Source organism: Xiphias gladius, chromosome 21, assembly GCF_016859285.1.
Source record: "Xiphias gladius isolate SHS-SW01 ecotype Sanya breed wild chromosome 21, ASM1685928v1, whole genome shotgun sequence".
NCBI classification, from domain to species: domain Eukaryota; kingdom Metazoa; phylum Chordata; class Actinopteri; order Istiophoriformes; family Xiphiidae; genus Xiphias; species Xiphias gladius.
Window position 1 is genome coordinate 8473972 of NC_053420.1, and position 23313 is coordinate 8497284.

Sequence of the window (23313 nt, forward strand, 5' to 3'; positions counted from 1 at the left end):
TCAGCAGTACTTCAGTCGCTCTTCAGTAACATAGCATCCACTCTGAGTTAAAAAAAAAAACAAAACAAAAAACAACCTCAAGGTGATTGTTTCAGTGACATAGTATTGTGAACAATAAAGTGCTGCCAAACAGATAACTTTCCTCCAACAACGCATTTAAAGAGAAGAAACAAATGATACAGCAGTCATAAACAGTGACGTATACAGCGAGGCAAAGTGAGCCAGACTACGGAGGGGTTTTCTTTTTTTTCTACCTGCTCCTGTATACAGTACACAGCCAAGAGAGAGAGAGCTACACAATACTGCAGAATTCAGTGCACAAGGCACAAAAATCAGCCTTGCACCATAGGTGTCCACCTCCTAAGACACAAAATGGGCATAATGGAGCGCAAAGACCATCGGTAGTTTGACCCAACTTGGGTGACGAGCACTTTCAGGATAACAAAAATCGTTCCAAAAGCTTGACATTCATTTTGGTCCCCATTATTTCTTTTCTTTCCCCCCCCCTCTCATTTTGCCTCGTAGCTGTCGCAGAGGAACAGCATGCGGCTCCTGTTTGCGCAAAAAAAAGGGCCGGACAGCTCTCGGGCCGATTCACCAGACTTCGGAGGCTCCACAGATAATTTCACCTCAGAAATACTTAAAAGTGAAGATTGTCCACTGACAGAAGCTTTCAGTCTGGATCAGGTCGGTCTGACCTGAAAATGCTCCGAAGAGATAAGGCTGAGAGGCTCAAGGCAGAGGAGGCTTGATTGTTTTTACACGGGGACTTGAACTCACAAAATGTTCTGGTTTTGTGAGACAGATTTTTGGTTTTGTGGCTGCTGATGGTGAGCGTGTACTTACCTAGTGTTACGGTAAAGTGGATGGATGACACATTTTTTCAACTTCCCTGCCAAGTTCTGCGCTCTGGCACTGATCTGTGTAGATACTGCTCCTCTTTTCGTAGACCATTTTTAATATTAATTTCATAAGCTGTACTAATAAAAAGGAATGGTGTAAAAACGCATGAACGATGAATGAATTACTTGCTATGTTATTCGGACACAGTTTTGTCTTCATGACCAAAAATAAATCTTATTTTTTTTTAAAAAAAATCACATTTTCATTTATTTCAACAAATAATTTCCTACTATAAAAGAGTTAAATATTGTCCAGCAGGAGTAAATAACTAACAAATACGTATAATATGTGGAGTCTTACCATTCAAATTTCATTAAGAAAATTAAAATCCTTACAGTAATACCAATACCGACATGTGACAGATTGTGTACTCAGTAACATCAAAGGTACAAACAACTTATTCTTCATCAGTGGAGCATTGGGACCTTTTTTTAAGGGCAGTGCCCCATCTGGTGGAGGGAGACAAAGTTGAGCCGTGCGGCATCATCTACAGTGCTAAGGTCTACAGTGATACAGCCTTACAGTATGATCAACAGCAACAAGTATCTCTGCACAGTGAACTGATCTCTACAGCTGCAGTGCTCTTTAACCAGAAAATATCAAACTGACTGTATTGTAACAGGCTACAAAGAACAGAGCATAAGCGCATATTATCGCTAATATAGTCAGTGAAAAAAGTTATTTAAAAAAAGGTTGGTGGATTGATGCAGACACTCCTTTTTCCTTCTTTATTATATTAAAAATCTTCCCCATCTATCCTCAAATCCCGCCATCTACATCTGCAAGGCGACAGAGCGCCCACTGAGTTGTTGTTTCTTTGTGCGATAGGAGAAGGGCAGCAGAAGGCGTCGTGTTGGAGAATCGCGCAGGGCTGTTCTGGGTTCGGTAATGACGCCCGAAATGTGGAGACAGTGTGAAAAATTATATTCTACCAATGGACCTGTCTACCTCTAGTTAGTAGACCCTTCCCCGGTCCTCCTTGCTCTGAGAGAGAGTTTGTTAGAAAGTTAAAAACAGTCACTCAGAGCTGAGAATCAGCTCCCAGGCTGTTGAGCTCCTCCGGCGAGTGCTTTTCTCCCCCAACGGCGGCTGTCTGGCGGAAGCCGGCCGTGATCTCGTCAAACGTCCGGCCCTTGGTCTCCGGCACTTTGAAGTACGTGAAGACGAAGAACAAGAGCAGCAGCACAGTGAAGATGACAAACACGTAGGGGCCACACACTTCCTGTAAAGAGGCGTGAGAGGAGAAACACATGTTGAGTGGAGTCCTAATAGCGTTCAGTCCTAGATGACCAGACAGCGACGATGTAAGATGGATTCATCTTATTTGGAAATATACATATCAGAGATAGAGAGAAAAAAAAAAAACAAATGTGATCTTTGAGTTTGGTAGCTTGAACTTTTAAGTATTTGGAAACTAAGCGTCCCTTCGCACTCGCATGTCTTTGTGGTCAGCTTCTTTATGTCCGTTTCGTATTTTCTACACAAATTTTTCTGACTGATTTCTGGCTCAGCTGCGGACTGATCACATGTAGCATCTTAAATGTGGATGTTCCAGCATCACGAATTTACCAGTTGGCAGAAGTTTGTCAAACTTGACGAATTTAACTTGAAACTAATGTGTGCAGTAAACTCGTGTAAGGACGTAATTTGATGGGAAAAAGAAAGGTTTTTGGTCAAACTGTAATGTTGCACATTATAATGCCACCACTTGCTGCTTAGATTAAGATATTTTGCCTATAACACACTGAATCATTACTAGTCCCTTTTTCAAAAAATTCTCTGCAACACTTTTAAACCTTTTCACATGCCTAACACTGAATTCAGTTTATTTTCTGTTCTTACTGCCTCATTGCTACTCGTGAAAGTGGTGTTCATATGACTCATTAGGGCCATGTAACGACATGAAAGGCGATATCAAAGCATTCGGTTCGATTTGATTGGTCACAACTAGAAGCTCCCAGTCCGGCCTCAATTGGTCAGAAGCGAACAACTCATCAACCGGGCAGTCTGCACTGTGTGATCCCTGGGTCAGTCTGTATTTTTAAGTAGGTGGAATGGACTTTTAGTGTGAAATCAGATGAAGTAACTGTGTGACAAACCCTGCCATCTAATTTCTTAATAATTTCCTGGTAAAGTTCTTGGAAAGAGCTATGGACTTTATTACCAATTATAGGTGAAATACTGTATATAAAGTTTTCAGTTGTTTTACTTCCAATGAATTGCTAGTGTAACCTAAGGAGTTTTTGAGCATGCAAAACTGCGTCTACAGACAAGCAGAGAATTCAGCATATACAGTATGAGGAATACATTTTCCAATGATTAATGACTGATGAATGAGTATTTACTTGGTTTTAAACAGAGCCTCTGCAAATAAACAATTGTTTTTAAATTTAACTAAATAGTGACTAAAAGAACTTTGTCTCATTTTCCTTATAACTGGCACCAAATTCATTCTTTCCGGGACAGTTCCTTAGGAATTACAGACCCATGAGCTTTTCTACTCACCTGTACATACTGGAAGCCCATTCCCACTACAAAGTTGGCAGTCCAGTTGGACAAACCAGCTACAGCGATGGCTGAAGGCCTGGGTCCCTGCGAGAACAACTCTGCCACAATGAACCAGGGGATGGGACCTGGTCCGATCTCGAAGAACGCCACGAAGGCGAAAATGGCCACGATGCTCAAGTACGACATCCACTTGAGCTGTTCCTACAAGAGCGGAGCACAAGAAGAAAAAAGATTACTTATCATAATTTTTAGCACAATCACTGCACATCTAATTTGTCATAAGACTCTGACAGGCATGTTTGTCGACCTACCAGCAGAGCCAAGGCGATAGTCATCAGGATGGCAGATCCGGCCATTCCCAGCAGCCCCAGGAGGTGCAAAGACCTACGTCCAGCGCGTTCTACGACAAACAGCTACAAAAAACGACATGAGGAAAAAGGTCAGTGCAGTACTACACAATAATAATCCACAGTGATTCAACCTCAGCTGAGTTTAATGAAGCTTTACAATTCACTGCTCCAAAAACCCTGCCCCTCATTTTTTGGGAAAAATACTCTACTGCAAAGAAAGATATTTTGTATTCACAGTTTTGACATATAAAAATTCTTATTTATCCAGTGTAAGAACTGACAGCAGGGTTCCTCACACTGTTTGACTGTACAGGGGTTTCCCAAATGTGTGCTGCAAGACCACGAGCATAATTACCATTCACTACCTCAGATGTGTTCAAAAACAATAATAAAGCATCCATGAAAAGTACTGAATCACTTGTGGGTGAAAATATCTCTATGACCTACTGCTAACACCTTATAACACCTTTCTTTTCATCTGTACCGTAATGACTTTGTCTCTTAGAAATTTTAAAATATACTGTATACTTTATACTGTACTCACCGACACAACAGTAAAAGCAGTGTTAACGACACCAGCTCCAATGGTGGCATAGACGGGCTGCTCAACCCCGGATTTCTCAAAGATCAGAGTGGAGTAATAGAACACCTAAAAGCACGACAACCACAAAGAATAAACATGAGACGGTTGACATGTGGGTAGTTTCAGGATATCTTCTTCTACTTCTGATGTAGCTCCATTGTGGAAAAAGCATGTGACTGTGTACCAATCATGTAAAGGGAAAAGTGATAGTGTTGCTACTGGGTTTCTGTGTCTTTTCTTCAGAACCTCAGTGACAGTGAACAATGGCACAAAGTCTGGGTTTGTTAAACTCACAGCATTGATGCCAGACAGCTGCTGGGAGAGCTGCAGGATGATAGCGACCATGAGGGGCTGGCGGTAGAGGGGCGACTGGAGGAGCTCCTTGATGGTCACCTTTTTCTCCCTCATCATCTGCCGGCTCTCCTCCTTCATCTCCTGCATGTCAGCACTCACATCTGTAGTGCCTCGGAGCTTCTTGAGCACTGAAACGTGCAGAGAAAAAGCAGATTGTTCACTGTACAAACTGCACTGTTTCTTTTTTCCCAGTTCAGCTACAGTTTTCTTTGTCATTTTGTTTCCTTGCGATTGCATGACTGAACAATTTAGGAGCCATTTAGAATCAGCGATAACTCCTGAAAGCGTTCAGTGAGAAATATGTGAGTTTTCAAACTGTCACTTCACAGCCCAATATCTGTAAGTACAAAGCACTACTAGACTAAAAAAAAAAAACAATTAAAAATCATGCAACAACACAGCAGTTAAAGCTAAAAATATCCACTTCATGTGCGTGAACGCACCAGACTTGGCCTTGTTCTCTTCATTCCTGTTGATGAGCAGGAAACGGGGGCTCTCGGGGCACAGAGGCAACAGGACGCACTGCATCACAGCTGGGATGAAGATGAACCCCAAGAGGAGCGGCCACAGGCTGTCGTTGCCCATGATGGAGTCAAGTCCAAACACCTAAAACCAATCCAGACACACACAACCCGGACATTAACCCCCTGCAAAGCTTTCAGGATGCATTTGTAAGAACAACAAAACATCTGATTCCTCATAGGATGATCGTTAAACTTCACCATCCACGTCACAGTATTGAAAAAAATCTACTGGAATAACTTTTGTCCACCCACCTGTGCAACGAGGATGCCGATGACAATGCCCAGCTGGTGCAGGGTTCCCAGGGCTCCTCGTAGAGCTGTTGGGGAAACCTCACCCACATACATGGGCACGAAGCCTGTGGAGAGGCCGGAGTAGAGGCCAACCACAAACCGGCCAATGATCAGCATTTCCCAGGATTTCGCCATCTTCGAAAAGCCCATCAGAGCAGCCGCGATGAAGGCCAGGATATTAGCCATGAGCATAGAGTTCTTCCTGTAGACATCAAAGAACAAGTTCAATTTAACAAACTAAAGATCGATTTTTGATATGATTTTTCTTTGATCATGATGGCTCTCATATTCTTCTACCACTGCTTGTGTATCTGTGTATCTTTGATGTGTATTTTACTCTTTTTCTTGTGATTGTCATGTACACTATTGTGTTATTTCTGCGCTTTGTGTGTTTTATGTGGACCCTGGGAAGAATGAGGAGCCTAATAAATATCATAACATTACTAAAGAGTAACTTAACGCTAAATCCACTTTTCTGAGTTAGTAAATTACCACTTTACCATCAACTAATCCTGCCCCTGCTCTCTAAAGTGTTCAGTACAAGAGAATATCAGAATAGAATATCAAGTAATTCTGCAATTCTAAAATAAAAATCTGTGAAATATCTATGACTTTTCCTGGAACTACAAGACATCACCACATCCATGCAAAGAGGGTGTGTTGGTTGTTAAATTGCTCTTTAAAAAACATCAGTATATGTAATGCAATTAAGTGCAACTGTCACATGAAACTAAAAAAATTTACTCTAACAATCACAGTTCTAATTTTTGGTTTTTACTCCCTTTTAAAAAAACAACAACAAGAAAATTGATCTAGTATAGTCTTTTTCTGTTACAAAAGTCCAAGGCTATTGTGCTACTTTAATACCAGCAAAGATTTTATTCACAAATTACCTTCCTAAGCTGTTGACAAAGAGTCCGACTGAGAAGGAGCCTACGATGCCACCGACAGAGAAAATGGAGACAGCGACGGACCAGATGGCTTTTAGGGAGTTCTTGGTGATAGGCTCCTCATAGCGGTGTAACCATGTGTCATTGATGAAGGCCTCGATGATCTGCAGTTAAAAAAAATAGAAATTTTTTTTTTTTTTTCCCCATCTTTTAGAGATAAACAAGAAATTTGTTCTGAACTGGCTTTGCTAACAGGATTCCACACTGCACTATGAATAGGATCACATTTAATCGTATTGAATAATGAAACACAAACAGAGAAACATCATTATAGAAGTGGTATTATGTGACAGTTTTAATGTCATCGTTAGTTACTTGAGCTCTTCAGAATCAGATCATGTGCTTTATGTTTTCCTCCCGCTCAGGCCCACACATAGTACTGGCTGAGCTGTTTTTGCGTGACCAGCTGATGGCAGCACAGCATGATCAACACCATTTCCTGGCAACCAGGAAGTTTTCTCAAGTGCCAAGTTTCTGTCAACCCCCACCCCCCCTCCCTGCCAGTACAGATGACTATGTTGACAAACACGCCCAGAAGGGCCGGTGGCCGGGTTGACGCAGCAGAGCCTCTGTCTGTTAATGCCTGCGTCACAGTGAAATCTCTCCCTCCCTCAAATTATTCAGAAAGGTCACGACCCAGTCTGCGAGCCTCCGCGACGCTGACTTCAACAGTGTGACTCTGACCCAATAATGCCGTTACCAAATGTTAAGTCTAGCTATGTCATGTGCCTCTGCGATAGTTTACCATCACCCGTGTGTGTTTTGAAGCACTTGGTGGTTGGCCTCGTGTCAGCGATGGTAAGTGGAAACTGGTTCTTTATGAACCAGTTAGGAATAGTAAGGCTGTCACTCGTCAAGGGCTTTCCTGTGATGCGGGAACACATATAGAGTGGCACTTTTAACGCTCTTAACGCAGAGGCTGGGCCAGATACACTATCACCTTACACTCACAAGACCTCGCTTAGTGATGAAACAAGTGTATCATCATATACCGTACTGTACCCCTGACCTTCATCCCATCACATCTACCCTTTAAAACCTGCTCTATTTAGAAGAACCGATCTCTGACTTTGTAAATTTCCAACGAAGGTTGAAGAGAGCCGAAATGAAACCGCAACTTCCCGGTTCTGCTCTAGACGTAAGAAACCCACATTCCAAATCCCTCTGGCATTTGTAAATATGCTAATAACCAAAAATACAGCCTTGGATCAAAGCCTCTCTCAACAATATGGTTTGTGGCTCTCTTCATGTGTTTAGATAAGGACGGTAGGTTTTTTGAGAAAAGACCTGATATCATTGTTATTTCAATATTAGTGTTTTTTTAAGCAGGCTTTAACATACACCATTTTCCTAGACGTTCGCAGGCTAAACGTCACGGCCTGACAGATGCCTTGACGTTTATATTAACAGCAGGACAGAGACGACTGAACGCTGTAGACCTTTTTAGACGGTTCAGAAACTACGACCAAAGAGTTGACAAAATGACTTTAGACGAGAGCGTTGGTCAGTTTTATGGATATGGTCATAACTAAGTTACAATGACGTTAGTTCCTGCACTGCCGCACTTTGTAGTTTTTTTTCCATGTGAGCTTTAGTTTTTTTTCTGTGCTCAAAATGTGTTTTTACTTTATTTAAATCCCAAAAAACTCATGTGACGTCATGACTTCAGCTCTCTATTGAAGACAGCTTGACCAGATTTCATGAATATATACTGTACCACCCATAAAAAAATATTCAACCCCTCTTGGACGTTTTCACGTTTTATGGTTTTACTAGATTAAAGGTTATATGTACGAGATTTTATCTATATTTTTCTAGATTTTATATTTATATATATATAAATACGAACAAACACCTATTTTCGATGTAAAGATTCTGAGCAGAGAATGAAGTCACACTCCCTATTTGTGTGTTGTAATTCGAGCTTCTCTTTATCTTCGTTTGGGTAGCCCGTCCAGCCGCGTGTGCCAGTTAGTGCTTGTGAGCCCCTCCCTATAAACTGGAAGGGCCAGTAGTTTCATAGAGAGACAAGGACCGTGACCGCCCCCGCAGCATTGTGAGAGCGAGATGGCGCAGTGCAGTACGAGGCCTTTAGGTGATAGCGACCTTCCAGAATTTCCTCCACCGAAGAAACCACGTTCTTCGGCTAAATAGGCCTCCAACGAAGGAACACTGGTCCGGCTTGTCCGAAATGGGTCCCAACTTGACTCGGAACTGGCTTTTCTTCTCCTTGATGCGTAAGTAACTTGATAGGTACGTGATGTCACATGTGGCCAAAGGGGGTGTGGCCAACAAAGCATTTGTTTGGGTCCGAGACGCTGGTGCTCTTAGTGCGACACCCAGTGGTAGTTACACAAGCCGAGTTTCCATCCAAATTTAAATTTAAAATTTCAAGAGAACTTTCCATCCACCACCATGATCTGAATACTAGGAGCTGGTTCCTCGAAATAGACCGTTGGTGCCACCGTTCACCAGTTGGGTGCCATTAAACCACTACAAAGGAAGACGGTGCAACAAGATAATTTAATTAAAAGGCTGCCAGTCCGGCCTCACACGAATGAAAACAATGATGGAAATATGGCATTTATGTTTGTTTCACGTATTTTCTGATGTTTTGTCTGGTGCAGTTTTTAGTCTCTTCAGGGGAGCCGGGGCTCCAGTGTAGATTTTAAGTCACAGTCTCTTGTATGTCTGTTTCATAGCTACTTTTTCCGGGCAGTTTATTGGGTCTACAGTATCCTTGCTCCAGACATCTGAATTGCTACCTACATCTCAAATACAAAGAATGGAATGAATCAAAACGGCATTTCAGTCTAATTATCAGGCCACGGTGCCAAAGCGACACCTTTACTTACTCTGATTGGGGTATTGAAACGCTGATATTGAGAAGTTACATAATTATTTTGTGTTCTCTCCCCAGTCTAATGTGAACAGATTAGACCGGGGAGAGCTGGCTCTAACTACCAGCTGGCTCTGACGACACAATGAAACAAGCTGTCTATTCATGCTGCCAGGCTGTTAGCATATGTCGTTGGAGCTGGCTGGTGGCCAGGTTGTCAAGGTGAGCACGGTACTCAGCTCGAACAGGGATTACATATAATGACTCTAACAAGTGAAATAATCTTCAACACTTGTGTAATTATCTCTCAGCAAGCGTCAAAAATATAGTTTCTTGTTTTCAGGGCAGTTTTTACTTTTTTACAAAATGGTCTTCAATTTTAAGTGGTGCTAAAGAATAATCTGGCACACAGGAAGCCTTTGAAGTTATGATATGTATTGCTTCAGAAAATGCAATCTAGTAGTTAATGTGAACAGCTATGACTTCAACGAAAAATAACCTTTAAAAAAAAAAAAAAAGGAAAACTGTAGAAACCCTAACTCTCAGCACCAAACATGTTCCCAAAATTTATCTAAAAAAAACAAAAAAAACAACAGGTGACCCCCTGGATTACATGACTTCGCAAATAAGGATATTATGTGCAGTGTGGAACAGGCAGAGGAGGACAGTACAGCGAGTCGGAGCAAGGCCCCTGGAAGAGCATATCAATCGATCAGAGACGCTCCAACACAGTGCAGGGCCTGCGTCACAGGCAGCAGCCGCTCACTGCAGCCTTTATCGCACACTGGAGCACAGAGGGGAGAGGTGATGGTGATAATCTCAAGTGTTGCTGCTATATAAAAGTTGTGTTTGCACAATTATAGCCTCTTAAGTGGTCATTAACTAAAAGGATTAGGGCCTGTGTTGAGTAACAATTTTTCTGCACATACAGTCTTGAACTGTTTGCACGTGATGCTGCTTAGACCTGAGAGTTTGTGTGTGTGTGTGTGTGTGTGTGTGTGTGTGTGTGTGTGTGTGTGTGTGTGTGTGAGAGAGAGACCAAGGCTGGTTATTGGGAAGAACTGAGAGGGCAGGGTCATAGTAACCCAGTATGTAACAGACGACACATTCCCCTCCTCCCACTCACGGTGCAGCCCCTCACTGAGCCACCCACAATGCACTCAGTGACTGAGCTACATGAAGAGGAACACGTGCTGTTTTCATGTTGGGGGGTCTTTGCTACAATAATAACTGTAGTGTTCTTGAGGCAAAATACAAGATTAAAATATTATGAAATATCTGTAGGTCTTGATTACTTTTCAGCAGGTAGGGACAGACTTAGAGCTGCACTGATTAGACAATAAATACAAAAATGAATCGGCCACCTTGCGGATAATTGTAATTTGTAGTTTTTTAAGCAAAAAATTTCAAATATTCACTGGTTTCAGCTTCTCAAATGTGAGGACTGGCTGCTGTCTTTGTTTTATTTTATTGTAAACTCAATTTCTTTAGGTTTCGGACTGTTGATCAGACAAAACTACGCATTTAAAAAAGTCACCGTGCATACTGGAAAGAATGAATTGATTTGTCCGGAAAATGTTTAAATAACTGTTCTTTGCACCCCTAGACAGACTGTACTCTTTTGTATCCATAATCAGTTTGCAAAACATAACAAAAGGCTTTCTAATACTGAGTTTCATTATTATCATTTTTGCACAATCCATGATGACTGGATAAATTTCCACATATTGTCTCACCGCCTAAAATTAAACATGAGCTGCCCTCTTCAACTTCTCTTCATAACTCAAGAAGAAATGCATAAGAGATCATATCTTTACCCCCGCCTCTCTCTTCTGCCTGTTTCATGTCTATTTTCTAGTTGTTTTACTCTCACGAAATACAATAAGGGATTGTATCCTGACTTTCCCCCCCTTTCAGAGACAACTGATGAAAGCTGCTCTCATTCACCAATGGCCCTTCACATCAAAGTGCAGGATAGCTTTGACAGTGTGACGATAGCGGACAAGCAGTAAAGGTGAAAATCAGGCTGTCCTCACAGAGAGAACACCACAAACAACTGTGACTGTGGATCACCGAGACAGTCAGCCTCCAGCACAGCGAGGACCCGGCTATGTTAAAGGCAAATAAAAAGAGCAGGCGGCGCTCTGGCCTGTCTGGCGACACACCTGTGACCTGTGGGGAGACTGCCGTGTGGCCACAGGGTGTGTTAGGACCAACGCAAACTGGGCAGACAGAAGTTATTTACACACAATGCAACATAGTCATTCCCCAGGAAATTTATTTCTTTATTGTACCTGTCTGTTAATAAAACCTACTGAAGATTAAGTCCTCTGGGGGTATAAAAACATCTTTTTCATTAACCTGTTTTATTATGGGGATAAGCGACTGTCTCTCCCCTACATTTCATTTCCTCTGAATTTCCTTGTCTACCTTCTCCCAGCCTGTTTGCTGGTCAGCAGAGGTCCAATTTTGGGCATGGACACAGTCTTTTACACAGGAATTGCTCAGAGTCTGTTAATACAGATTTCCTTGGACTATAGCCTAAATGCGGCTATTATTATCTCAACCCCCCCCTTCCCTTCCGATTTCTGTGTTCTTCTCCAATCCAGAAATGAGTGAACAGAACAGCAAGCACTGGGACTGGGTTGGCAGTAGAGGGTGATCCACTGCATGAATCATAGCATGCACGTACTTCACACTCAGGACTAATGGTGTTTTAGTAGGCTAAAAATAGCCTAACTGTCGTGAGGATGCTGTTTGAGCAGTAATGAATGCAGACTCGCATAACTCACCTTTTGAGGGGCATTGATGACACCAGTGTTGTAGCCAAACTGCAGAGAGCCGATCACAGCTGCTCCGACACTCATCAACAACGGGAACGTTATTTGCTGAAAGTGAACAGAGAGTAGAGGACATACTGTCAGTGGAAAGACCAGTTTAACAAGTTATTCAACATTTTATCCAGTGGACAAAAGCATTCACTAGCCCAAGAGCTGGGAGGAGTGCAAATAGCATGATCAATAGTTGTATCATCTTTCCGGTTGGACAATAAGATTTACTTCCACGCCTATCAGTGTACAAAACAGGAAAAATGTACTGTAGTTGTGCGTCAGCTGCTCTGAAATATTCTGTCTTAAAAAAAACTTTCAGGTTGGGCAGCAGCGAATTTTATTTTAACCATTCATAACCCGTGTAATGAACGCACTGTGAAAACATCCTAAAAATGCTTGGCCACGCTAGGCTGAAGGGATGGGCTCATGAGGAACAGGGAAGAGGTGGAGAAATGTTTTCTCTTATAGGACACATCAAACGGCCGACGCTCAGGTGGAAAACTGGTTCCAAGAAGCATGAGTAACAAGGACAACTATTGCTGTGTAAAACTCAGGTTAGTTGATGTTTCTGCTCTGAGAGGGTTCCGGGTTCTCCTGAGCAGAGTTATCCAGATAACTGAGGAATTCTGCTCCTTGTAACAGGTCCAGATCAGATTATTGTTTTTGTTCCTGTACCTGTTATGAACAGAGTTCATTTTAAACTTGATCTCGGTAGAGCCCAGTAGATTAGTAGAGATTTTCTTCATACCAAAAAAAAAAAAAGTCAATAAACCACAGTAAAGTATGTCGCCGTGTATTTCTTCCTCTCAGACAGGAAAACAGCCTCAAGCCACAATTCACCTTTTTGCTGTTGTCCATCCAAAGCTACTATCACTTGTACTTCTACTACTTGTACCTCTAGCAAGCTGTGGGTCTATGAGTGTGCCTGGAAATAGTGAGAATGTAGGGTTCCACACATACATCAGGTATTCAGATTTATCTTTGTGAGAGTGCACGTACAACTTTAGAGAAAAGCAAACAGCAGAGGTGCCATCTATTTCCATCTTTAATAGTTTGCCATCAGTCATCATGTCTGTATGATTAGTGTTTTGCCTTAAGTCCTGTGAATCACACCAATCCTTTGCCACAGTGATTCACACTAGATAGGTTCCTTGTTATGGCAACAAAAGACTTGACCTTCAACGGGTCACCTCGAAATCTCATTCCTTTATCATATCCAGAAAAAAAGAGCAGAAATGTAACTTCTTCAGAAACTGCCAGGACACAAAGAATTTTATTGCAAGGATCAAACCTCCATACTTCAAGTTATTTTATTTTATTTTTTTTAATTCAACCTGTGGATCACAGTGAAAATGGTCACAAACCAAGGACACCACAAGTACCCGAAGTCCTATGACCCATAAAGACACTGAGTTACTCTATAAACAAACAACATCCTAGTAACATGTCCTTGAGCAAGACACTGAGCAGTCAATCCAATGTAAACTTGCACCATTAAAAATGTGGTATCACTGAATATCAATTTAATAGGTACTAGCTGTTAGGCAGCAGTTCTCTACCAACTTCTGAGGCAAATATCTGGTTCTTTTGCTGCTAAATGTTCCACGATGTTCACCGGCTAATTGTTAACTTCATCCGTTTGCAGTTTGGTGTTGGGAAGGAAGTGTGCAGTGGGTTTTTGGGGCTTTTTCGCTGCTGCCTGCAGCTGAAAAACAACACTGATATTAGCAGTGAGAGTGAACCAACACAGTAAAGTTGTGGCCCGAAAAAAACAAAACAAAATTAATAAGCTGAAAGATGCTAGAAAGATCTGAGGAGCTGAGGGGAACTGAAGAGCCTGGCGATTACTTTCTGTGGGTTCATCACTATGATGTGAACCCTTTCACATAGAGGTAATCATTTGACCCACTGTTAACATAAAATTTTGATTAAAGCCACTTAAAGTATTCATTCATTTTTGCAAAGTTAGAAGGGATTACTGTCACTGTGTCTCGACAAAGCTCTGACTCAAACCTTGAGGCTGATTCTCTAAAATTTTCATTTAAGTTTCAAAACAAGAAGCTAAGCAAAAGAACGACACCAGGTTTCATTAAAAGGGCAGTCCTGAGAAACCATTTGAAAGGATTGTGTGGGCTCCTCTGTTATATCACCAAAGTGCTGCAGGCTACTTCTAAATTGCATTATTCTTTCTGACAGAAGTAGACTTCATAACACGTGTTTAAAAGTTTTTTTGTGAGGGCCAGAATTCCTCTCCTGCATGATGAAGAGGGACGAAATCCGAAAGAAGAGGAGGAAGAAAACTCTCAGTGTGTGTTTCTGGAGGCAAACACTCCAGCCTGCTAAGTCTAAAAAACGGGCCTGGCTAGAAGAACCACACCAGGTTTCGATAAGGACAGTCCTTAGAGACCATTTGAAAGGATTAGGTGTGCTCTTCAGTAATATCATTTAAGTGCTGCAGGCCACGTTTAAATAGCAGTATTCTTTGTGACAGAGGTAGACTGCATAACACGTGTTTCAAAACTTTTCTGTGAGGGCCAGAATTCCTCTCCTGCATGATGAAGAGGGACGAAATCAGAGAGAAGAGGAGGAAGAAAACTCTCAGTGTGTGTTTCTGGAGGCAATCACTCCAGCCTGCTAAGTCTTAAAAAAATGGGCCTGGCTAGAAAGACTAAAAGACCCACCTACACCGCTGAGCCAATAGGGTCTCTTGCGATGGAGGGTCATCAAGTCCACGACAGGACTGTTAAGGCACAGTGTATAAACACACACACACACACACACACACACACACACACACACACACACACACAACTTTTTATAAAGGAGCCACGTTGCCAAAGAGAAGAGCAACCAGAACTGATGTCACTTACTAAAAGCCCCAGCCCCACTGCCGATTAAAAAATGAGGATTAAGTGTTCTGGCAGCTGCTTTTTACTGTAAACAGAGAAATCCTGTCTGTCCCCTCTGGGAGAAGTGTTCACTAGATTTTATCTCACCCCTTCTGGGGAATAGCTGGAATTATTTGCAGAAACTCCCCCAAATGTCTATGTTAGAATTCAGAAGGAAAAGTGGGGACAGCAGTGTGTTTTCATGTAAAATGAAACATTCCTCTGTGACATCTTTACCTTTAACCCACATGCCAGGAGACGTCCCTCAGCCTGGCCTCAGTGCACACGTAGTGTTTGAATAGGCCAATGTGTTCTAGGTCAATACATAGTAATCACAATGTTTAGGGTCATTTTTTTTTTTTTTAAATGTCATAAACATGTAAAGCTTACATCTAAAACTGAAGGAAATCCAAATGTTCTACTGTTAATAAATGGTTTTTGTGTATTGGTCACATTTAAGATGAATCAGTTTAACCCCGAAAAAACTCACACCAATGTCAGAAAAACCTCATCTGTGCCTGTGTTTAATTCCAAAACAAGACAGTAGGTGTGATAAATAAACTTCCTTGTACCAACAAGCCAGAGGCAGGAGCACAATACGTGATCTCCTCACTGGGGAAACAATGAAGTCACACATAAAAGAAAAAAAAAAAAAAAAAAATCATTTTATGACTACAGCCTTGACGCCACCACTAGTGACCAGCCCTCATCTGGTATCTCAGTTCTCTATAGTACCTTTAGTGACCCCCAAGGCACGTTTCACTCAGCTGCAGTTTTAAGTTGTGTTTACATCTGTAAATGGAGTTTTTGTCTTTATTTACTTACACATTTGGAGTTAGTATCCACTCACAAGGACCTGGCATTACACTGCGTACCAAGCTAATCTACGTGTAGCTTTAAATCTGATCAGGGGAGCAGGATTTCACTATGTAAGAAGGATGGTATCTTTAAAGCCGATAGAAGCTTTAAAAGGCCATGTAACTATTGCTATTTCCCAAAAAACGCCTGTAACAAGATGTTTATTTTGAAAAGGAAAAAAAAATGTCTATGAGTCAGTGCTTAAGTATTGGTAGTCAATGCCTTGCAGTTAACAAGGGTTCAGAGTAACATACATATATTGGATTGGAAGGCTTTCGGTTTAAAGTTCTGTCAGTACGAAGGGAAACTCAATTATTGCTGAGGGAATCCAGCCTGTACAAATCTCAGTGACTTTTTTTCCCACTTTTTTCACTATTTCACCTTCCAATTGGAGATGTAAAAAAGGAAAAAAATCCTCTGACTGGAACTGGCAAAATGCTGTTTCAGTAGACAAACTCAGCTGCCAAAATCCACCAGCATTTGGGTTGTACTTTGGTGCTACTTTCCCACCCCGCTGCTCCTGAAAACCAACTTCACCTCTTCCAAGACTGAATCAATGAACAGTGTTGCCGCTGGTGCATTTTCCTGACTAAATACGTGGAAAATTCTGTATGAGTCGTGTTTAAAAATAAATAAATAAATAAATAAATCTTTTGAAAAAATTGCATCAGCCAAGGAACTCGTGAGAGTATTATTCATTCATTCTTTCCTATGCCTTTACCTCATGTAAATGCCTCCTAGAGGTGATAAACATCCATGCAAATGTGTCCTCTTTGCATTCTGTGGGGCAGAATTAACACTGTTGATAGTAGCTTCAGTTGCTTGGCACCACAATCTCTTGAATCTTATTTGGTAAACACTGACAGCAGCCAACCGGACGGAAAAATAGCACATTAATAAAAGTAACGCAAGATATGTGCAAACATTTACACACCAGCTCAAAAACAAGCACGCTATCTTTTTTTCTCAGCCACATATGCAAACCGTAGGCACTTTTACAGGGTTAATGATGATAAAGTTGAATGAGGAAATGAAGTCGAAGAGCAGTTTTCTTCAAATTAGAATATGTACAACTTCAACAGCTAATGTAAACCATTGTTTCACTATCTACGTTTGAGCCAAGCCTCTTCCAACATCCAAAACCTTTTTAAACATAAATTTGATCCATGATATTAAACAAATATAAGACATAATCCTGTGTCCTCATCTTCTAATGCTTAAGCACACAGAGTTAAAAAAAAAAAAAACGGAAACTGTGGTCTGACATACGAAGCCAGAGACAGGTGTAAAGTCAATTCTTTAGAAAATGATGCCGTCACAGTAAACCTATTATTTCAAGAAAATTAGAGGGTTTACCCACAACAAAGAATGCAAGCAGGAAATCCAAAGTGCTGTAAACAACACTTGTAAGTAATACTGAAGCAGATGACCCACCTACCATTAGTATTCCTCTTAAACGTGGGTGGACGGACAAAAAGTGTCTCTAACGCTGAATTTCTCTTGCAGTACGCTTAAACTCTCCATCCGTGTCTCTTAATTCTCATACGGGGAGTAAAATGACGTTTTTTTTCAAGTAGTAAAGTCAAAATAGTGGCTGACAAAAGGAGAATATTGAGGCAAATATCCTAAAAGGACATTTCTAGCTTCAACACACAATTATAATGTAGGTCTATTTCAAGGCAGGAGACTGGGGAGGCAGTATTATTTAAAATGGTAGATGTCTCAACAGTAATAAAACAAATTATTAAATGTTCTCCTCTTGATAACAATTAAAAGCCTGTTCTAATTTAAACAGTTACTACTTCACATTACATTAGTTTATGACTTTTCCTACGCATAACAGAGCCAGTATTGTGTTTTTTTTTACTGTACCACTACTTAGTTTGTAACTCTTCGCAGACAGCGTCAGAGAGGATTTCCTCTGAATTGGATTGGGACACTATTAATTGCTTTACAAAAAAGAAGGCAGAACTGAGATTTTTTTCTGGAATTGGCTCATTTCAGTTCCTCCCTGTCAATTTGCAAGGTTTGTGGAAACAGCCTACGCTGCTACCATCACGTCCCTCCGCATTCACCTCCTCAGTCTCAGTTTACACAGCTGTAGGGAATCCAATATGTGCCCTGCCCTCACCTCAACCCACTTTGCACTGCTCACGTTCTAGTTTCTCTATTATGGTTGTCTTCATCCTGATCTGGGCTGCGGGGACAGTACCAAAACATTTTTTAATGTATGTTTTATTCTTTTTGGTGTGCCAGAGAAGAGTGAAATGGTGAAAAATTGCAAAGCAGAACAAAGGCATTGTGTTTCTGTAATTAAATATCTTCCTCTTATATTTTCTGCTTAATCTCATGCAGGCAGAAGTGTGGCTAATGCCTTCTTGCAAGGGGAAGTAACTGTAATTGTAAAGGTCACATTTATTTAAACAATGCAGCGCAAAAACAAATAGCTTATCTTATATTCATTATCATCGTTTTAAAAGGTGCCTTTGTTATCTCCTTGTGCTATAGTCTTAATAAAAACAACTGCAAAGTGTGTTAATGCTTTATCTTTCAAGTGCAGTGAAACACCAGCCCGTCATGCTGAGATCAGATAAAAATGTCGCAACAGCTGTGCTCTATGTTTGGGAATGTTAGTGGCACTAATGCATACAATTGGACTGGGGCACGTCATTATTTTTCATAGAGACTACTGCCTGTGCAGTATGTGGTCTTTTGCCATCAATATATTTATTGAGGGAGGTTCTGATGCCTGTGTGTACAGGTGTGATCAGTTAAGGTTCATGCTAAGATTTTTAGGCTAACAGAGGACTGAGACAACCAATCTGAGAAGAAAATTATCTATATCATTTCAATATCAGAGCATTTACAAAGAGGAAGGGGACACTTTATAATAGTAGAACAAGTAATAGAGGTACGGTGTAAAGTAAATCAATAATTATTAGGTTAAAGAGTAGAACTGCTTAAAATCTGGATATTTAAAATCTAGTCTGCACTTTGAAAAGGTCAACAAATTATATTTCCCATTGAGCAAATCCAACATTCCTCGCAGCCTAGTTAATCTATCAGAAGTATTTTCAGATACTGTAGCACTATATAGCTCAGGTCACATAATACTGCCAAATGCAAAGAACACATCAGACAGTTCAAACTGATTCACAGCGCTGTCAATGAAAGGTTACAGACGTTGGACCAAAAACTTAAATGGTCAAACACAAAAGTACGAACCCTGGTCAATTCTGATTTGTTAAACTGAACTAAACTCAATGACGGTCAGCGATGCCCTGCATGAACCAACTCATTTTATCCAACAGTGACCAGAAGTGGAGATCGGTACAGTGGGCACAAAACCATCCTGTTTCTCATGAAAGTGAACTAAACGTGCACTCTAAATTAAAACCCTCCTAGATCTCTTAATCCCAACTTTCGCAGTAAAGCCTCATTATATCTCATTAGGACATGACTGACAGTTACACTCTAAGGCGTACTGAACGGAGGTAGTCATGCAGATGAAAGTCAATCTACTGGACTGTCTTAAAGAGGGCAGGAGTTGGCGGATTGCCGAAAGACAGAGGATGGAGAGGTACTAAGCCTGTGCAATTAAGTCTGTACAATGTGAGGCTGGTTATTGGCTCTGGGCTCCCAATCAAAATACCTGTGCTGTCGAGTCTGTCAGGAATCAAATGTTTAGGGGCAGTTTCATTAAAAACAGAGCTGGTCAACTGTATACTTGACCCCAATTAGCATTTTTATTCTTTGTTGAGGAAATCAGAGGGGTGAAGTGAGTTTTTTCAGACCCAAACAAAGCTTACTGTTGTTGAGAATGAAGCTCTAAAAAAGCTCTTAAAAAATGTGAAGTTAAATGTCATTAATGTCATGTTTTGATGGAGAAGCTGTGTAATTGATACAAATAACTGCATTATAATTAGAAACGACCGCACTGGAAGAATAACATTTAAAAGCAAGTGAAAAGTACAGAACATTAAAAAGGAAAATGAAATCACATGGTGTGACTCTGTATTTCTACCTGAAACAAATGCAGAGTCCATAAACCTGGACTAGCGCCTAGTGCACGAGATCAACAGGACCACACCTTACCGAAACAATAGTTGCCAGGGCAGGGTTTAATGCAAACAACGCAAATTAAACAATAGCATTCATACTTCCCCGACTCGTTTTTACTTTGCTTGAACTCAAACTGCATTTATACCACTTCCTACAGTATGGTAGCTTACTCTGTGGAGCTCAGTCACTCGCTACACTTTCCATGTACACGACTCTATCTGTACATACCTAGGCGTAACACTAAGCATAAGCCAGGTATGAAAATCCTGTCCACGAGATGTTAATTAGCCTGCGTTCAACTGCTGTTTAACTACGGACACGCACAAACCGCTAAACACTGGTGGAAGCAACATAACAAGTGGGGAAGGGAGTGAAGCAAACTGCCTGGGGGGGGGGGGGCAGGCTTTAACCCCCCAGGGTTGGCCAAGTGGGCATTCCCTCAGTGGGCTCTCACTCTTTCTCTGGAAATCTGCTGAATCGGTGTCCGGGCAGAAACTGGGGACAGATTGAACCATTCCCATCACGGCCAGCACGTGAGACTTAAAAGCAGCACGGAGACATAAAACCACAACAGCAAAGGAAACATTTTCAGAACACCATGTCAGACGGAGCTACTCCACTGGGTTTAATTGGTCTTACATCAATGACAAAGTCAGTGTGTGTGTGTGTGTGTGTGTGTGTGTGTGTGTGTGTGTGAAGTCTTTGGCGTACGTGCCTCACTGTGCTTCACGTCCTTGTATGTAACAGTGACCGCAGGCCACAGCAGGTTGGAGAGCGTTTTATCAGACACAAAATAAGCCCTGTTTTCTATCTGAGCAATGAGCCTTGCAGTCTAAGAGGCAATGTAAAGCCCGATGTCTTTACTTTACAAAAAAGATAAAGATGAGGTTAAGTGATGGTTTGGATCCAGATCTTCAAGTGTGAATGCAGTAGCAAAATGATGCTGGATTAATTACCAGTGAAAATGTACTTCTGATGTGTCTTTGACACTCAGCATGGAGTCTAGGGCCAAAGTTAACAACTGCAATTGTTAACGATTTGGGATCAGTCATTTATAAAATATCTAAAATTAGTGAAAATTGCCCAATCAGAAGTTCTCAGAGCCTAAGACGATGTTTTCAAATGTCCTGCTTTGTCTGACCAACAGTCCAAAACCCAAAGCACAAGCTGAAACGATTGCTTAATCAATTAGCAGATTGACGAATTGTCTAAACAATGTTATCAAGCAAAAATGCCAAACATTAGACAGTTCCAGCTTCTCAAATGTGAGCATTTGCCGCTTTTCTTTGTCTTAAAAGGGAGCTGTGTGTAAGGTTTTACCATCGCTACATAGCCAACGTTAGCATTAATAGCTGTTTCCAGTCTAGATGTGAAGTTGCGAGTTCAGCATCACACTTCGGTCCTTTATTCTGCTTTTCAGGACGAAGTATCTGACCGTTAAAAGTTGGATACCTTTTACTAAAGGCTCTTATACTATATAAATAGCACATGTCAAACTTTAGCCAACTTTAATATAGCCTCTAAGGGGAACAGAGCACCTTAACTAAAGCCCATAGCAGCGGCTCAGCAATTCAGTTTACCAACCGTGGGCCAGTTTTTAACTCAGTATTGCTGGGCCTGGGCCAACGCTGGGCCAACACAGTGGATAGATTATTTTAACAGCACTCAATGATTCAGTGTTTGTACCTCAGGGGAAAATGTATTTTCTCCCCGCCATTAGCTAGTGAGTGTTACCAGCAGCTTATGCTACAGCGAAACACATCTGGCAAAAGAAAAAAAATCCTTTGCACAGATCTATGTTTTTGGGTTGCTCTACCAGATTTAGGTGTTGGGTTGTCTCCGAACTCCGGACACATTGAACCATTTCATCTCTGGTTAATCCCACGCCTCAGAATAAGTTCGGCAAACCAAGTCTATCAATGACTGCTGTCATTGTTGATCATATTTGCCGATACAAGGTCCAACTGGGAATGTACAGCATCCTGTTTTTTTTGTGTGTTGACATTTGTCATGTGTTTGCGTGGAAGACCCGGCTTTGGTCCACGGGCCGCTGTTTGCCCACCACGGTAACATAACACTGAATCGTATCCCCAAACGCACGCGAGCCGTGCCGTGGCGAATCTGTTCACACTCGTGCACCGAGACTTTGTCAATAAAAGAAATTCACTCGCAAAACCGGTGATTTGTACGTGAAGTCTTATGGGACTTAAAAAAGTATAGTAAAGCGCCATCTTGGGCGCGGATTTTTTTTTTTTTTACTGGCAAACGAAACCACCACGACGGAGACAGAAAAACAAAATTTAGTTTAAAAAGCAGACTTGAGAGCGCCAGAGGCAAAAAAAAAAAAAAAAAAACGACGCCACAGACAGTGTTAAATTTAGCTGCATCATCGCTGCACATGTGGAGGAAATGCGTCGTGGAGAGAAGAAATGGGGGGAAAGAAAAACTAAATACGGTGAACCCGGTGGACTCGTTGACCAGCACGGAACTAAAAAGCACCGGCATCCCAGCAGGTCTGACCGGATTCAGATACTAGTGGTGAAAATGAGTCGCATAAATAATTACCTTTCCTGAGTCCATGATGGCAGCGCTGTGAGTGAACTATTCTTTTTTCCGTTTGTCTCTTTCTTTCTTTCTTTCTTTTCTTTTGCCTCTCGTCTCCTGTCAAAGTTGAATGCGCTGGAAGAACCTCCTCTGGGCGGGCTGGGGGGGGTTGGGGGTCTCCCGGCGGTTTCGTTCAGAAGTCAGTCATCTTGAAGGTTGACTCAAAACTTCTGTCGAGCGTTTTTCTTCTTCTTCTTCTTCTTCTTCTTTATTTTTTTAAAAACTTGTTTGTCAGTTCGTTTGCTATCTCTCGAAAAGCCCGGCTGCTTTCAGTCGGAGGTCGGCTCTGTCAAGTGCCGCCCCCCCCCCTCTCTCTCTCTCCTCTATCCTCTATCCGCGTCGTTTTATTTCAGGGCTCCGACAGGGCTTCAAGCCAGCGCTTCGTGGATGTTGTCTGAAAACTCGTCCAGGATGTGGGTGCCGGTCTGCTGGAGTAGCACCGTCCGTTCGGCTCTGTGGACGCGGATCTTCGGTGACTCGAGCGAGGTTACAGTTAATATAACTTTGCAGATTTTTTTTTTTTTTTTTTTTTTTTCCTTTTTTTGGTGTGTGTGTGTGTGTGTGTGTGTGTGGGTGGGTCTGAAGTGGAGGCCTGTCTCGGGAGCATCCAATCAGAGCGCAGAAGAGGCTCTAGACAGCGGGGGTATGTTAATGACGCAGGCGAGTTGTGGTGAAAGAAAGTATTCAGATCTTCTACTCATGTAGAAGTGGTCGGAAGTAACTAATTACATTTGCTCGGTTATTGTTGTATAGTTTATCGCCCAACAC

At 41.6% G+C, this 23313-nt stretch overlaps 1 protein-coding gene across 1 annotated transcript; it reads right to left on the bottom strand.

The window, feature by feature from the left end:
• Positions 1–1616: 1616 nt before the first annotated feature.
• slc2a1b (solute carrier family 2 member 1b) lies at positions 1617–23039 on the bottom strand. The gene is made up of 10 exons (XM_040158841.1): positions 22507–23039; positions 12095–12190; positions 6407–6567; positions 5475–5715; positions 5142–5304; positions 4639–4826; positions 4306–4410; positions 3723–3824; positions 3409–3612; positions 1617–2125 (listed from the first exon to the last, which is right to left on the bottom strand). Exons 1-10 carry the CDS (start codon positions 22519–22521, stop codon positions 1925–1927), a joined length of 1476 nt encoding a protein of 491 aa, XP_040014775.1. The 5' UTR covers positions 22522–23039; the 3' UTR covers positions 1617–1924.
• Positions 23040–23313: the final 274 nt, after the last annotated feature.

Excerpts from the sequence above, each read along its gene's own strand:
- slc2a1b (XM_040158841.1), bottom strand. Across the intron at positions 5,716-6,406 it reads TTTGTCAACAGCTTAGGAAG|GAAGAACTCTATGCTCATGG; the intron begins GTAATTTGTGAA and ends TGATGTCTACAG. Across the intron at positions 2,126-3,408 it reads TGGGCTTCCAGTATGTACAG|GAAGTGTGTGGCCCCTACGT; the intron begins GTGAGTAGAAAA and ends GCCTCTTTACAG.